At 43.3% G+C, this 17,420-nt stretch overlaps 1 protein-coding gene across 1 annotated transcript; it reads left to right on the forward strand.

Moving 5' to 3' along the window:
* Positions 1 to 2,319: 2,319 nt before the first annotated feature.
* Positions 2,320 to 5,003, forward strand: FGFBP2 (fibroblast growth factor binding protein 2). The gene is made up of 2 exons (XM_069073952.1): positions 2,320 to 3,115; positions 4,504 to 5,003. The coding sequence occupies exon 1, from the start codon at positions 2,428 to 2,430 to the stop codon at positions 3,097 to 3,099; it is 672 nt and encodes a 223-aa protein (XP_068930053.1). The 5' UTR covers positions 2,320 to 2,427; the 3' UTR covers positions 3,100 to 3,115; positions 4,504 to 5,003.
* Positions 5,004 to 17,420: the final 12,417 nt, after the last annotated feature.

Below are 17,420 nucleotides of genomic sequence, written 5' to 3' on the forward strand. Positions count from 1 at the left end.
GGGAGAAAGAAGAAATGATTACTGAAGCAAGATGGGTGAAGAAATGGAGGACAGAGGTAAGTGGAATAGCCTTAAAAAGCTGGCATCTTATTTATGTACATGTTGTCTCTTTCATTAGAATGTAAGCTTCTCAAGGGCAGTTGCTTAGCTCAGTGCCCAGCCCAGAGTAAAACAAAATTGAAAGAGCAGATAATGAAGCTGAAACAACTTAGAGGAAGGAAGGGAGAAGAGCTAGGGGCACTCCTATGAGATGCTCTTAATCTTCTCAATGACTAGGAAGCCAAGTCATCCGCTATATATCTGGGGATAAGGAATGCAGTTGGGGAGGGGTGCTGAAGAATGAGGAAAAATATGGAACAACAATTATGGGGAGGAAGGTGAAGAATCAATAAGAACAGACAGAAGAGTAGTGTTGTCCAACATCTAGGAAAGTCCAAGATTATGGGCCATAAACCTGGAATGGGTAAGATTAGCTAGTTTTTAATGGCTTTTCTTCAGTGCTGTTCACTATTCTGGAAGTGGGAGCAGAAACATTGCATGGTGCAGGTTACTTAGGAATGAGGATTAGGAATTTGGAAAGGTAGAAAGTTGGGGGCAGGACAGGGGTGTGGGAACAGACTATGGAGATTCTAGGGTAGTGGCATTAAGATGGAAGACCATGGGGCCAAGCCTGCATCTGGACACAAGGAAACCAGAAGAGGAGAGAGAGCTGAGGATGAAAAGATGTAGGAGTAAATTTAATCTGAATGAAATATAATTTAGAGTTGAAAGAAATATTGTACAATTGAAATAGTGATAGATTTGAAATCAGAGGACCTGTCTGTCATGTATTATGTATATAATTGTATATATGTATATATAATTCTGTCATGTATTATCTCCTGACTATTGGAATGGCTTAATTTTTCTGTTTTCTCATCTGGAAAATATGGAAATTGAATTAGATGGCCTCTAAGGTCCCTTTCAGCTCTGGATCTAAAATTCCAAAAGAGAGGGAGAGGGATAGGGAGAAGGAGGGAGGGAGACAGAGACAGACAGACAGAGAGAGACATAGAGAGACAGAGAGAGAGACAGAGACAGAGAGAGAGGAGAGGAAGAGAGACAGAGAGAGAGGTGGGAAGATAACTAAAGAGAGAATGGAATTTCCAAGTGCCTACTTTTTTGAGGTCTAAGGTGTGACCATACCAGTATATGGCTGAGGCAGGATATGGAAGAAGGTGGTAAAAATGGAGGAATGGTGTGGTCAGGTTGTTAGGAAGAGCACCAGTATGAATATTGACCCTCTTGAGGATTGTGGCAGAATATTGAGTGGAGAGGAGGAGGATCAGGAATAACCTGGAGATTGGTAGAAAACAGCAACAAGGATGTGGTACAAATGGTTTGTGTGACTTTCTATCCCAGTGGCACCCACCACTATGCCAAGCTCCAATAAATATTCTCGAAATAATTCCTGAGTGAATTCAAATTGGTTTTTTACCAAAACTACCATAAGAAATGCCAACGCCCAGTATAAATCAAGCTTTCTTTCCCAAGGCTGCTTTGGCATATTCCTGGTTCAACTCAAAACAGTTGGACATACAGAATTGCAGAATCTCTGTGTTGGTTGCTGCTTGAACCCCAAGCCCACCGGCAGCAGGAGCTGCCACCCCCTTTCTTCTCTGGTGCTTTTTCCTGCAGTAATTCCTGGGCCAGAGGGAGCCTCCTTTATTGTCCTGGGAGGACAGAGGGGCAGAGCCCTGGTGGGCAGCAAGGAGCTCACGAATCCTGCTTGAGTTGAGAAACTGGGTCAGAACGCTTGCCAAGTGTGCTGTGGCTGCCGTGGTGGAGGGGGGCAGGGGTGCACGTCCATCTGGGGACGAGGGCCTCTGGCTGATTGCTCAGGACAGCCAGAAACAGGAGCAGGGGCTAATGGCTGTGCTGTCCACTTTATTCTTCTTACATACCCAAGGATCATCTTGTGTTCCCTCTGGGATGTGTACACCTCGTTTTAGAAACCTAGGACCCAGAGGCCAACTAAGAAAAAAGGCTGAAAGTAACTCAGAAGGGAAAAACATTCCATCCCCTTCATCCCAATATTGACATAGCGTGTGTGTGTGCGCGTGTGTGTGCGTGTGTGTATGTGCGTGTGTGTGTGTGTGTGTGTGTGTGTGTGTTTGTGTTACAGACACCTAGGCACTGCTGAGTTGCACCATTCTGGATATACTTAGAAAAGTGTCTCTCCTCCTTCCAGTGAGGGAGCACAGCTGGCTGTTTGACACTCCCTCAGACTTAGCACAGTTGGGTTTTTCATTGAAGATTCAGCCCACCAGGAAGGAGAAAGAGGTCTTTGTCCAGCCTCCCTTTAAGTTGGGGCTGGCCTGACTTTCTGGCTCCTTCACTGCTTGGGGCTGAATTGTAGACAGTCGGTGTCCCGGTTGGAGCCTCACCATGCCGTCTGGGGCCTGCCTTCTGCTAGTGGTGGTGTGCTTTCTTGGAGCTTTGGGACAGACCCCGAGACAGAAGAAAATCAATCATGGGGAAGAGATTCACTTTCAGACAAAGGGCAGAGATGCTTGTACTATGCGGGTCAGCAATCAGGGTGACATCCACCTGAGGCTTGAGTGCAGGAACCAGAACCGGGCCTCCTGGTGTGAGTACAGTGGGAAGCCTGGGCTGTGTGGGGCTTTCATCAGCAACCCGACTCTCTACTGGGGCCAGGTGGTGCTGGGCTTAAAGAGGCTGAGTGAGCCCTGTCTGGCAGCCCCAGTGCTGAGGCCCACAGTGTGCCAGGGGGCTGGACCTGAGGCAGAGCTCAAGCAGGAGGCTTCTAGCCTGAAGGGTGCTCACCTCTCCAGCCAGCAGTCTGAAGCTTCTAGGCCTTCAAAACTTGGGCCCAGGTCCGAGGGACCACCCCAAAAAGACTCCCCGGAAGCCCAGATGGGCAAAAAGTCTACTAAGAAAGTCGGGAAAGCCAAGCTCACTGCCCCACCTCCAGTGAAGTCAACCCAACAAGGGCAGAATGCCCGGAGGGAGGAGGAAGCCATGAGGATGGCGAAAGAATACTGTTGGGAGCCCTTGCACAAGATCTGTTCTTTTATCATTGGCATCTTTCTGGGCTAAGGACCAAGCCCTACAGGTAAAGCTTTTGTCTCTCAGGATACAGAATAACAGGAGTGCTTTGTGCTTTGCAGAATGCTTTCTTAAAACTCATCTCTCTTAATCCTTCTAACAACCCAAACCAGGTAAGTGGGGCAAGTGTCCCTGTATCTATTTGATGGATGAAGAGATTAAGGCAGTTTTCCACAGTATCTCACTGGTAGCCAGTGAAGGATCAAAGAATCATAGGCTGAGGGTTACCATGTCACCTCAGAGGCTGGCTAATCCCATGCCTTCATTTTACAGATGAGAAAACTGAGACCCAGAAGATCATTAACTTGGCTCAAATTAATATTCAGGCAACAAGAATTTATTAAGTGCTAAATGCTAGACATTTTGGGTGGATTTGGAATCAGGAAGACCTGAGTTAAAATTTAGATGTGTGACCCTTGACAAATTTCATAATTTCTCTAAGTCTTAGATTTCTTATCTGGAAAGTGGAAAAAATAATAGTCCTTACCTCACAGGGTTCTTATGAGGACCAAAATGAGATGACGTGGGAAAGGATGCACTTTGCAAATCTTGGAACGCTCTATAAAATGCTAGCTTTGGTTTTTATTAAAAACACAATCCCTGCTCTGTAGGAGCTCACATTCTAATGGGGGAGACAACTTGAGAAAAAATTCCTGGACAAAGTAAATGGAAGGTAACTTCTGAGAGAAGGTACTAGCATTTGGGGTTGGGGAAGGGGAGACTAGGAAAGATATCCTGGAGAAGGAAGGAGATGAGCTGAGTCTGGGGGGAAGCCAGGAGACAGAGGTGAATGAGGAAGAACATTCCAGGTGTGGGAAAAGAGAGCAAAATAGCAGAAATTGGATTCAAACCCCAAGTCCTCCAACTTCAGATCCAGCACACTATCCATAGTCCATGATTTGGGATTGTAATGCAGGTATTTTGACTCAGCCCAACTCTTTCAATTACCCTCGCTGTTGTGTGGAAATTTTTATGACCAGGTAACAGATCTGAATAGAACATCCTTTTCTGGGAGTGTTGTTCTCACCTAAGCTACAGAGCCTCTAGGGACTGGGGATTGGAGTCTAGTCTTTTCCCTTTGTTTTACTGATGAGGAAATTCTCTTTCCTCTAATAAAGAAATTGAGATTCAGAAATGGGAGCATCTTGAAGCCAAAGCTCCCAAACCCTAGTCATCGAATTTCAGAATCAGAGGGTCCTCACCCCAGTTCCCTGAGCTGCTCACCACCTCACACTACCTCTCCAGACAGTACACAGAAGAGGAAATGTAGGCATTGTAAGGCAGAAACCGAATCACCAGTGAGTGTTGCTCTGAGACTCAAAAGAGCAGTTAAATGAGTTAAACTGGAAATGAATGACACCGACTTTTCTTTGTCCTTTTGGTTTTCTTTTTCAGAGACCTCTGACAGCTGGAGAGGGATCCCTCCTTCCCATAGGGTGCAGTGTCTTTTAAGCCCCTGTCTGTCCTCAGAATGAATAAACTACTTGCCTATTGCCAAATGAATGAATATTTCAGCTACTGGGTTTTGTTTGCTTGTTTGTTTTTGGTTTTTGGTATGTGAGTTTATAGTTTATGAGTATACTTTATGAGTTTATAAGTTCAAAGTGATAAACTTTATGTGAGATTGCAGGGTTAGCTCAGGGGCTTGAGGCCCAAATGTAGTTTTACAGCTTATTTTCAAATCTTAGAAGCACTATGGGGAAACTGAGACATATTGAACATTATTCCATACTTCTTGGATTAGCTTTTCTAACAAAGTCTGTATTTTGCAATGCTCTGTATATGCTATGTTGAATGCATGAGTGCCTAAAGATGGGCTGCAGTCCTATATACTCTGTCCTTTATGTGCCAACAATAAAGGAATGACTTTAGAAACCCATGTCAGAGAATCTGTGTCCTGCCATTTTAATGGAAAGAATGAACTGGTTCCCTTGGCCAGCCATTAGGTCACAGAGTAGCCATAATTCATTTCCAAGAGGATCACAGAGAGAGAGCATAAAAGAAATCTTTATTGAATCTCTCTCTCTCTCTCTCTCTCTCTCTGTCTCTGTCTCTCTCTCTCACACACACACACACTGCACATACAGAAATAAGCAAGAGGAGGCAGTATCACTGGTTAAGTAGGGAAGCCAGATGAAACACCTGATAAGTGATGAGCAAATAGCAAATCCATATCTTCCTGGGTTATCTCTATTCAAAAGAGACTTATAATGGACCACATCTGCATATTAACCCATGACTTAGTAATCTTAAAGTAATAGTTCCCCTTTTAAAAGTGCTTTAGTTTATAAATATTAATAATAGCTGACATTCACATAGAATAGCACTTTACCTCCATTATTTGATTTGTTTTCCCTGTCAGGTAGGTACCATTATTATCTCCATTTTACAGATGAGAAAGAGTGATGTTAAGTGCCTTGTCCAGGGTTACAAAGTATTGTCTTCATGACAACATTATGAGAGGAAAGTGGTGTGAGAATTATTATCCCCATTTTATGGATGAGGTCACTCAAGTTGAGAAGGGAAGTGATTTTCCCAAGGTCACACAGAACCCAGACTCAAACTCTAAGAGTAGACTCCTATTCAGTCCGTCACACTGCCTCTCCTACAATATAATGACACTCTGAACCTGGTTTCCAAGACGTTCCCTTTTCTACTTACATTTCAAACCCCCAAAAGCAATTTTATAAATAAATGATGCTATGAACAAATCACACCATGACTGTTAGTGGTAACAGCCTAATGTTATCCTCCCGGAGAGACTGGCATTTAAAAAGTGGATCTTGGAGAGGCAAAGCTGCGTCCCCAAAGGAAATGAATCTCTACTAATGGAATTTCAGGCCCCTTTACAGGTGAGTGGGGGAGATAATTTGGGGGCAGAGAGCTTCATCATTTTTATTTAGTCCAAACCTATGATTTCACCGATGTTTGGAATCCTCCCACTGTAGAAGATTGACAAGACCTCTGTAACCTAAAGTCTTAATTGCTCGAGGGCGTTAAGAAGTTAAATGGTCTGTTTATGGTCACACTGTCTGGCTAGTATGTGTCAGAGGTCAGACTTGAACCCAGATTTTCCTCTCTCGAGATACTCTAGATAAGATACTCTTATCCCACAGCTCATACGACTCTCAGGGAGATGAGTGCCTTCAAATCAAATCACTTACAAGATGTGAACCAGCAACAACAGTGATAATACCTGGCATGTACGTACGTATCACTTAAGGTTTTACAAAGAGTTTGACATGGGTTGTCTCATTTGGTCTTAATGACAATCCTGGAAGGTTGGTGCTACAGAAATCATTATCCTCATTCTATAGAGGAGGAAGCTATAGCTTCAAGACGTTAAATGACTTAACCCAGATTCATATAGGTAATATGATTGATCAGATCATAGGTTATATCTATTATTTCTATGTAAATATGAACTCTTGGAAGCAGCACCAATATGGTGCACCTGGAATTGGGAAGACCTGAGTTCAAATCCAGCCTCAGACTGTGTTACCTTGGTCAAGTCACTTAACCTCTCTCTGCCCCAGTTTTCTCATCTGTAAAACAATGATAACAATAGCATCTACCTCCCAGGGTGGTTGTGCGCCTCAGTTTCTTTATCTGTAAAATAGGAATGACAATAGCATCTACCTCCCAGGGGTTGTTGTGAGAATCAAGTGAGAAAATGATGTCCTTAGCAAAGCACATGACATATAATAGGTGCTTTACAAATGTTAGCTATTATTCTTAAGTGTTCAACAAAAACGAAGAAAGAACTATTTTACCACTCATTCAGTAAACATTGAAGAAAGTGAAGGTGATTGGCCTGGAGAAGAGGAAACTCGAAAGAAAATTTCAGAGGCTGTCATATGGAAGGAGTAGATTTGTCATGCAAGGTTCCAAATGGCAGACCTGCAGACCGTATGTTGAAGTCACAAGGAAAAATATTTTAGCCCAACAAAAGATTTAAATGCTGCGTCTAATGGTGAAATAGACTGCTTTGTGAAGCAGGGAGCTCCCCATGACTGAAGGTGCTGAAGCAGAGGCAATTCGACCCTCTGTAAGCTGAAACAACTCCAGAACAACAGAAACAGAGAAGGTAAATTACAGAGGGGATTCCTACCCCAGAGAGTGGGATGAGGCTGGACTGCTTGACTAACTGGTCTCTAAAGGCCCTTCTACTTCTAAAGTTCATGGTTCTGTGTGGCTATTGCTTGAGGACTAGGCTTTACACTAGGTCAGGGGTGGGGGACCTGCAGCCTCAAGGCCACATGTGGCCCTCTAGGTCCTCAAGTGCAACCCTTTGACTGAATCCAAACTTCACAGAACAAATCCCCTTAATAGAAGGCTCAAAGATGCCAATTCCCCACCCCTGTACTAGGTACTTTGGGGCACATAGGAAAGCAAGGTTCTGGTCTGTGCCCTCAAGATCTTCTGCTTTATCTAGATGGGGCAATATAGTACATGGGAAAATGTTGGATTTGGAATAAGAGGACCTGAGTTCAAATTCCAGCTTACAACCTATATATCCCTGGGCAAATCACTTCTCCCCACAAGGCTTCCGAAGTTTCTTCATCTGTAAAATGGAGAGGTTGGACCTGACCTCTAAGAAGATCCCTTCCAACTCTAATCTATTATCCCATAGATATTAACTCACAAAGAGTCAATGATTTCTCTGTATACCCCAAATAACTTAGTCCAAATCTCAACCTCAGTTTATACTCCTGGCCTCCTTCTCCTTTGTTACTTGAGAAGTTAGCAGATCCCAGGAGGTCTGGCTCCCACTTTTCAGGTCCCACTTTTGGTTTCAGAGGATGGCAAATGTAGTGCTACAAAGGACCCTACAAGTCATTGAGTCCAATGCCACCATTGTACAGATGAGGAAACTGAGACCCAGAGAGATTAAATGCCTTGTCTTATATCACACAATTAGTAAATATCTGAAGCAAGATTTAAATCTCAGTCTCCAGACTATCTACTACATAACACTGGTGTTTCCTCATTTGTAAAATGGCGGGAGTGAGGGGGTGGAAAAGGGGTTGGGTAGTATCATCTCTGAGGTCCTTTGACTCCCAGGAGTCAATGGGACTGGGCTCAAGTCTCTGCTTAGTCATTTACTATCTCTATGACCTTGGATGAGACAGGTTACTTCCTTGGGTCCCAGGTTCCTCACCTATAAAATCGAGGTCATAAAGACACCTGCCCAACATCCCTCTCGGGGCTGTTATGAGGAATGAATGAGAGGTTGTATATGAAAAACTGGAAAGTGCCAGTCAGATTATACAGGATTACTGTTGCTTAGGGCCCCTTCCAGCTCTAAAGTTTTATGATGCTATGAAACTGAGCCCTTTATTGCTGAGGTGATGGGGAACAGAGAGATCCCAGTCAATGGCATCAATCAGAGAAGAGTTTCTCTCTCTATGGACCCAAGAGGCAGATCCTTCTAAGGACAACAGATAGGACTGAAGTGACTTTTAAAACCAAAATCCAGAAGTGTTTAGGTCACAAGCCCCTACCAAAACAGGCTGAGAGTGGGTTGCTAGGAGGATATGAACCAGAAGGTTTACAGGAAGCCTCCTTCTATCAGTTAGAAGCTGAGACTTTCCAATGACTCGATTTCAGGTTACCTTGAAAAGAAATACAGTGTGCAAAGAACCATCCATTAAAAGGGCAAAGTGACTTTTTTGTTCATTTTTTTTAACAACTTGTCTGCCTTAAATCACCTTTCTCCCCATAAGCTTACTGCCAGTTGCAAAGTAAACTTGAATGTATTTTTTTTTAACCTATGTAAGTACACATCCTTTGAGCCTTCCTTTTGGGACAGAGGTAGCCTGGACTGTAGCCAGCCAGTGAGGCTGATTCAAGAGGCTAGAGAGGAGCTAGGCATGGGCTAGGAACTTGGTTGGCCTGCTGAAGTCTGAGAGGCCCCATTATACTGTGGATGACAGAGAGGAGGTGTTGAGCGTCTGCCAGGCCAGGCAGTCAGAAGGCTGCTGAGGGAGCGTGTTTTCCCACATCTTGGCACAGACAAGATGGACTAAAGGCACATGGCTACTGTGTTGATTTTTGCTTGACTATACATACTTGTCACAAAAGGAGGTTTCTTATTTGGGTAAGTGAGGGTGAGGAATGAGTGGGGGGAAAGCCAAAAAAAGCACAAAAATAGACAGAAGAAAATTTAGAATTTAAAAAGGCCAGAAAGGGACAAAATCAGGGCCATTTTGTTACTCTTGTTAAATCAAATACAGACTTAAAAAACAAACTAAATATAAGAGGACAAACTCATGGTTTCAAACGTAGCCTCAGAGTGTCTAGTTCATCCTCAGCATTTCTCTTGGTCCTGCTGTGGATGGTGACATCTGTCACTGCCACTCTTGAGGTGCTTCCACCAGCTTCAGTGACAATCCCCTATCTTTCAACCTTTGACGTTTCACAGTCATCAACTGGTTGTGGGACTGGCAAGGGTATGGGGGGGGGTTCTTCTTCCCCCAAGGGCAACCTCTTTTCAGGATTTTTTCACTCCTGGATTCAACCACCTGTTGCTAGAATGCATGGTTTCAAATCTGCTTGCTGTGTCAAACACAGACCCAGAGGTGTATTTTACTCTCTTTTTTAAATGATTTTATTTTCTTGGTTTTTTTTTTTTTTGCTTTTTGGAGGGCAATTAGGGTTAAGTGACTTGCCCAAGGTCACACGGCTGTTTTTTGTGTTAAGTGTCTGAGTCCGGATCCGAACCCAGGTTCTCCTGACTCCAGGGCTGGTACTCTGTTCACTTCGCCACCTAGCTGCCCCTGTATCTTACTCTTTCAAACAGTCATGAACTGTTTCTTGTGTACATCATAGTGTTTGTGGCCCAGTCATTTCAGTCATGTCCGCCTCCCCCATTTTGGGGTTTTCTTGCCAAAGATACTGGAGCAATTTGCCATGTCCTTCTCTGGCTCATTTTGCAGATGAGAAGCTGAGGCAAACAAGGTTAAGTGATTTGCCCAGGGTCACATAGCTAGTAAGTGTCTGAAACTGAATTTGAACTCATGAAGATGAGTCTCCCTGGTTCCAAGTCCTCTGTAAGACTGAGCTTGGATCATCTGCCTTCATCCAATGATGAAAGCATCGACGCATCTCCAAATAATTAAAGTTTATACCCAGTTTATACCTTTGATTAATTGATTTAATTAATCAAGCTATCTGGGCCTTTGTTATTACATCAATTGAGGTCACATAGAAACCCCCCAGTCTTTTAATAGTATGAGATCTGAGATATATGGTTAGAAAGGACCAAAGGAGTCATCTGGTCCAACTTCCTCATTTTACAGATTAGGAAACCAAGGCCCTGTAATGGTAAGGGAATTTGAAGATTTTCCCTGCCCCTTAATGGGCCTCCCCTGGAGCCCAATATGAGAAGCTTGCTTAGGGGAGGTTTGTTTTTTAGGAAGGCCCATACCTTTTGTTACTTTGTAAATAGGCAGTGAAGGTTGTGATGTTCTCTGACCCTGGAGAAGGCTATATATATACCCTGAGATGAGAGTTTGCTTTTTTTTGGGGGGGGGGAGGCTCATCTTTGGGAAGAGTTGTGTGATTTAACCAGATGAGACACTGGGCAGCTGTTGGGCCCCCCACTTTGAACACTCAGGTGTTGGTGGTTCTCTCTCTGGTAACTAACTATGTATGTCTATAATGGTCAGACAGCTAGAAGCCCTGTCTGTTAGTTGGTTAAATTGTATTATTTTCTCTGTATTTTTTTTGTCCGCTTGTCATTTTTGTTTCTATTTTCTGAAGTTCAGGCTGCTGACTTTTTCCCTTGAACTAAGTGAATGATATATATGTTTGATTAAAGTGAGATTGTTAAGCCCTTTTTGAGTTGCTTTCCTTTAAAAAAGCAGATCAAAGGGACTAGAAGCAGGATCTCCCCGCAGCTCCGGCTTCCACCCTCCCCAATCAATGCAAAAAGGGGACTCTGAACAAACTTTGGAGCTGCAGAACCCACAAGATGACACAGAGAAGCTAACCTCCTGCTGAAGACAGCCCGGCAGGCCAGCAGGAATCAGCCAGCACAGCACTCTGGGAGCCTAGCCCAGCCCCACACCAAGGCTTTAGCCTCAGGGCGGGCCTGACCAGCCACCGGCCAGAGGGATGCCAGATCAGCAGCAGCTATGGCCGTTTCCAGATTTATCAACACATACATGTGAAGGACAAAGTGAGAGGTCAGTGCAGTCTGGACTTTGGGACCCAATAAGTGGGAGTGCACGGCTTTTGCCCCCGGGGCGAGAAGCCACTGAGAGGCTGGCACAGCCAGCCAGTGCCACATGGCGGCTTCAGCTCCTGGCCTGCAGAGTGTAGGGGGACCAAGCACCAGTCTGAGGGGTCATCGCTCTTGCTTTAACCTGCTTGGATCTGGATTGCAGTCTAGGGTGGAGGTCCTGGGGTGTGTGTCCAACTTGCCAGAGCATGTGGAGGCCTCAGAGAGGGCACCCATGTAATACCTCTGGCAGCTGAGAAAACCCCAGCATTTGGGATGAAAGCTCCTCTATCTGGTGGCAGAGTCCTACTGTGGCAAAAAGCCCAGGGGTCATATGACATGACCAGGCAAAGGAAACAAAGCAGACAGAAGATTCCAACATTACACTCCTATTTTGGGGATAAGTAGGAGCAAAGCATGGAACAGGAGGAAGACAGTGAAGTCAGAACTCCTTCACCAAAAGCTTCAAAGGAAAATACAAGCTGGTTACAGGCCATAGAGGACCTTAAGAAGAAAATAAGAGAAGTGGGGGAAAAATTGGGAAGAGAAATGAGAATGATGCAAGAAAATTACAAAATGAGAGTGAACAGCCTGACTGAGGAAAATCATACCTTAAAAAATAGACTAACTCAAATGGCAAAAGAGGCTCAAAAAGGCAATGAGGAGAAGAATGCCTTAAAAAGTCGAATTTGCCAGATGGAAAAAGAATCTCAAAAGCTCAATGAGGAGAATCATGGCTTCAGAATTAGACTGGAGCAAATGGAAGCTAATGACTTTATGAGAAATCAAGATGCTGTTAAACAGATCCAAACAAAGGAATAGAAGGCAATGTGAAATATCTCATGGAAAAAACCACTGACCTGGAAAATAGTTCCAAGAGAGATAACTTAAAAATTATTGGACCACCTCAAAGCCATGATCAAAGTAAGAACCTAGAAATCATCCTCCAGGAAGTTCTCAAAGAAAATTGTCCTGATGTTCTAGAACCAGAGGGCAAAATAGAGGTTGAAAGAATCCACCGATCACCTCCTGAAAACAATCCCAAAAAGAAAATTCCTAGGATATTATAGCCAGGTTCTGGAATTCCCAGATTAAGGAGAGAATATTACAAGCAGCCAAGAAGAAACAATTTGAATATTGTGGAAACACAATCAGGATAACCCGGTATCTGGCAGCTTCTACACTGATAGATCGAAAGGCTTGGAATATGACATTCCAGAAGTCAAAGGAGCTGGGATTAAAGCCAAGAGTCACGTACCCAGAAAAACTGAGTATCGTGTTTCAGGGGGAAATATGGTCATTCAGTGGAATAGAGGACTTTCAAGCATTCTTGCTGAAAAAACCAGTGTTGAATAGAAAATCTGACATTCAGATACAAGAAGCAAGAGAAGCACGAGAAGGTAAACAGGGAAAATAAATCATAAGGAACTTATCAAAGTTGAACTATTAACATTCCTACATGGAAAAACAATAATTGTAACTTATGAAACTTTTCTCAGTAGTTGAAGTATATATATGTCTATATATGAGGGTATATGGTCATATGAATACATATGTGAATGTGTGTTTATATGTTTATAGGTATACATAGATAGAGGGTACAGGACCAATTTAACAGGAAGGGATGATACTTAAAAGGTGAAAGTAAAAGGTGAGAGAGGAATATAATGAGAGGAGATGGGGAGAGACAGAATGGGATAAACTATCATATAGAAGAGACAAGGAAAAATGGTTACAATGGAGGGGAAGAATAGGAAGGCAAAAGGGAATTGGTCAACCTTATTCCCATTGAATTTGGCTTGAGGAGTGAATGAAATGCACACTAAATAGGGTATCTCACCCTACAGGAGAGTAGGGGGAAAGGAGATGAGAGGGGGGATGATGGAAGGGAGGGCAGGCTTGGGGGGGGGGAGGGAAGTTGGAAGCACCTACTTTTGAAAAGGGATAGGATCAAAGTAGAGAATAGAACAAGTGGGAGATGGGAAAGGAGGGAGGGAAATATAGTCAGTATTTTACAATATATCTACTATATTATTGTTTTGCATTAGCCACACATGTACAACCTATACTGAGCTCCTTATCTTCCCAGTAAGGGTGGGGGACAAGATAGGAAGGGAATGTATCTGGAACTCAAAGTTTCAAAATCAAATATTCAAATATATACATATATATATATACATATATATACTATTATTAATACTATTTTACATGTAATTGGGAAATAAGATATACAGGCACTGGGGCATAGAGATCCACTGGAAAAGTTGAAAGGGGTATGGGAGAAAATATGGGAGAGAGCAGATTGGAGGAGGGGATATCCTGTGGGACTGCTATTTTGGGGGGTGTGTAGGGGAAAAACGGGGAGAAATTTTGTAACTCAAAATCTGGTGGAAATGAATGATGTAAATCACAAGTTAATAAAGCATTTGAAACAAAAAGAAAAGAAAAGCAGATCAAAGAACCCGTGCTAGCAGTAGTTGTGGGTGTGCTGGGGTGCCTGCTATCACAGGCCCAGAGAAGTCAAGTGGCTTATTTGAGATCCTGCATGTAGTAAGGAAAATAGTCAGAATTTAAACTCAGACTCCAACTCCCACATTCCTCAGGAAAGGATGTGAAATCAATTACTCATATTTTAATGTTAAAGTCAGTCAGTGAGTGACCTCTTAGAGGAATGTTTGCATTTTAAGCCTAATGTAGTATTTCAACACAATTGCTGACTTTAAACTCAAAATAACTGGTTTCAAGTTCCAGTTGAAGCACTTACTAGCTGTGTGAGCTAGGCAGGTAGCTTTATCTCTCTGAGCTAACTTGGGTCCTCATCTGCAAAATGGGGATAATAATACTTGTACTATCTACCTCTCAGAGTTGTTGGGAGGAAAGTACTTTGTAAAGTTTACAGGGTTATAGAAATGTAAGCTCTGTGAACTCTCTTTGCCTCAGTAACTAAAGGAAAGGGGTTACTTTAGATAACCGCCAAGGTCCCTTCTAGCACTAAAATCCTACAATTCTCCATCTTTGATGGAAGGAATAACTGAATCCCAGAGTTGTAAGGGAAGCTCAGAAGACATAAACCCAAACAGGAATCTTCTCCACAATATGCTCATTCTCATTCTATTTGAATACCTCCTGTGATGAGGAACTCACTGCTTCTCAAGGTATTTCATTCCAATTTTGGAAACTGTGTTAGGAAAGAAAGTTTTGCATCCTATTCAGAGGAAGCTGAAAGTAATCAGGTAGTTGTTTCGCTTTTATTGCAGGGGTAAGGCATTCCTGGTGCCCTTGAAATCACATGGAGATTTTGTGCCTTCCTCTCCCCCTCCATAGGTCACCTAAGCCCCCATTATCTGGGGGATATAATCACATGTGGCATTCAGCATGTCCGCGAAATGTGTCTCCTGCACTCATTCCTTGAAGTAAGTCCATTTCGGCTCACTGCGGTCTCACAAAGTATATTTTAATGCCATTCATTCTTTATGTGGTCAGCCCAAGTGGGCTCTCATGTGCATTTTTTATGGGGTTTCTGGAATAGAGCTTGAAAGACCCTTAGAAGGCCTCTTGGCCATCTGCCTATTTTATAGTTGAGGTGATGGGCTCACTAGGGCTAGGTGACCCAAGACTCAATGGGTAAGTACCAGAGATGAGATTCGAATTCAAGTCTTCTGCCTCCAAATCTGGAGTTGGTTCAGTCATTTGTTTGTTGTAGTTTTCCCTACTCTAGGCTGCCTCTTCTCTTTTGGAGGCTTACTGGCACCAGAGGACCTCATTGTTGGTGATCCTGTCTCCCTGAATCTATGGGGGCAAAAATCAATTCATCAGATGTTTCTTCGATGAGTGCTATGGACTAAAAACCATTTTAGGCACTTTAGAAGATAAAGCTCACTCCAAAAGGTCATAGTAATAGCCAGCATTTATAGAGTACCTTAAGGTTTGCAAAGTCCTTTACAGATATTATCTCATTTGACCCTCATGACAACCCTGGGAGGTAGGTGCTAATTATTATCCTCATTTTGCAGATGAGGAAACTGAGGCATACAGTGGTTAAATGACTTGCCCAGAGTCACACAGCTGATAAGTTTCTCAGTCTTCCTGACTCCATTCCCAGCGTTCTAACCACTGCACCACCTGCCTGCTACATTTTGCCCTCAGTGATCATCTTGTCTCTGCCAGATAAATGTATGGGACTGTCATAAAGGAAAAGGTAGTCTTTTAGAGAAGGCGACATAATGTAGTAGAAAGAGCACTAAACTGTGGGGTCTAAAGGCCTAGGTCGTGGCTCCAGCTCAGCTATTAATTAGCTGAGTGTGAGGCACTTGCCTCCTCTGGACCTTGGTTTCCTTGTCATTCAAACAGGAGGTTGGGTTGCATGACCACTAAGGTCCCTCTTGAGCTCCATCATTCAGTGGTTCCAAGCTTATGAAGTTAGGTTTAGTGACCAGTTATCAGCCTTTCCTGACAGTCATCTCAGGGCGTGTGTATAAAGGAGCCAAGTGATGCAGAAAAGCCCTGTAAATGATGACTGGGGCCCAGATCCCCCGGGTTCATCAAGTCCGAGCAGAACAAAGTCCTTGCTGTGTCCACCCACCCCTGTGAATGCCTCCCATTCTGTTAGACCTACATTGATGAGAGTCAATAAACAGCATAAAGAAGGCTTTTCAGGAGTGTTTGGCTAGTCTGCCACCTTAGGCCTGGGGGGATCCTGGGGACAGCCAGGAGGTCCTGTGGTGTTACTTTAATGACAGTTTTAAAAATATGCAGCTAAAATCATCTTATTTGTTTTATAGCATCTGCCAGATTTGAGCTGGAGAAGACCTATGGCCTGCTTGGGAGCAGAGGCCCTCCCTGTAGGGAGTGTGAGTACATCTGCCAGCCTTGTCAAAGGTTGACAGAGCTACCAACTGTTTACCTTTTTTCCTTCACATCCTCACTCCCTAGCAATGAGGTTCCAGGCAGCAGCAGTCCCTGAAAGAAGGAGCTATGGACTCTGTACTTTTCCACCCTCATGCATTTTTTATACCTGTTCTGAACTCATATGGACTCATCTAATTTCTCTCATGCTTTTTGCAGATATGTGAATACGGCCCACCATGCTTAACACCTGCCCCTGGAAGGACATGAGTTCTACATTTCTTATATGCCATGTGGTCCTTTTTTTCCCTCTCAGGGATACTCACCCTTACCCTACTCTAGAGCCAGATGAATGATTCTTGGCTTTTCCCTATTCTGTATAAAGGACAGACCTACAATTGTATTCTAAGCATACAATTAAAGAATGTTAGAGATGGCTTTGGATCTACTTCAACTTGTCCATTTTATAATTAAGGAAATAGATCCGTACATGAGAAGTTGTTTGTTTGTTTTTTTCCCATGACCACAAAGGTAGTTAGTAGCAGAGCCAAGATTGGCAATGAAATGTGATCTTGGGTATGGTAATAAATGTTTAATAACCAGCTTTGGAGAGGGGTGTTTAAGGATGCAGAAATTCATGCTGGACACACTTTTAGGTCTTAAATTGCATTATGAACATTTTCTCCATCACTTTCTTAAGTCTAAATAACCAACAAAACAATAAAGCAAGCCCTGATTCTAACATTTGCCAATTTCTGAGATGTAAATTCTCACCCCAGAAATTTAACAACTGGCTGGAGAGAGCCTGTATGAATCAACTGGCCCTACAATGCCCATAGAAATATCACTGGTTCTGGAACCAGAGGACCTGGGTTCTATCCCTGCTTCTGATGCTTAGATCCTGAGCAAATCCCCAGCTTCCTGAATTTCGGGTTTCCTCCTAGAATAAAAGAGGAGACTGGGTTGGTTGGCTTCTAGGTGGATCACCCTATGAATCTAGGTCTCCTGACTCCTCATTCATGGTTCTTTCTATTACATTTCTTTCCCACAGTTTCTCTTTGGCCTGTTTCCTCTGATTTGCTGTTCCCCAGAGCGAAAGGACAGGCAGCTGGTTACCTCTGTTGGCTATGTATACATCTAACTCCTGTATAGCAATAACTCCTGTACTTAACAGCTATGTTCATTTATTGCCAAGGAATGAACGATTCTGTTTAATTTGAATTTTTCCAGAGAACTGGAGGTT

This window comes from Petaurus breviceps, unplaced genomic scaffold, assembly GCF_028583685.1.
Source record: "Petaurus breviceps papuanus isolate PSGF00001 unplaced genomic scaffold, PetGlider_PUasm1.0 140, whole genome shotgun sequence".
Taxonomy (NCBI): domain Eukaryota; kingdom Metazoa; phylum Chordata; class Mammalia; order Diprotodontia; family Petauridae; genus Petaurus; species Petaurus breviceps.

Coding starts and splice junctions, on each gene's coding strand:
- FGFBP2 (XM_069073952.1), top strand. CDS start 2,428: ATGCCGTCTGGGGCCTGCCTTCTGCTAGTGGTGGTGTGCTTTCTTGGA.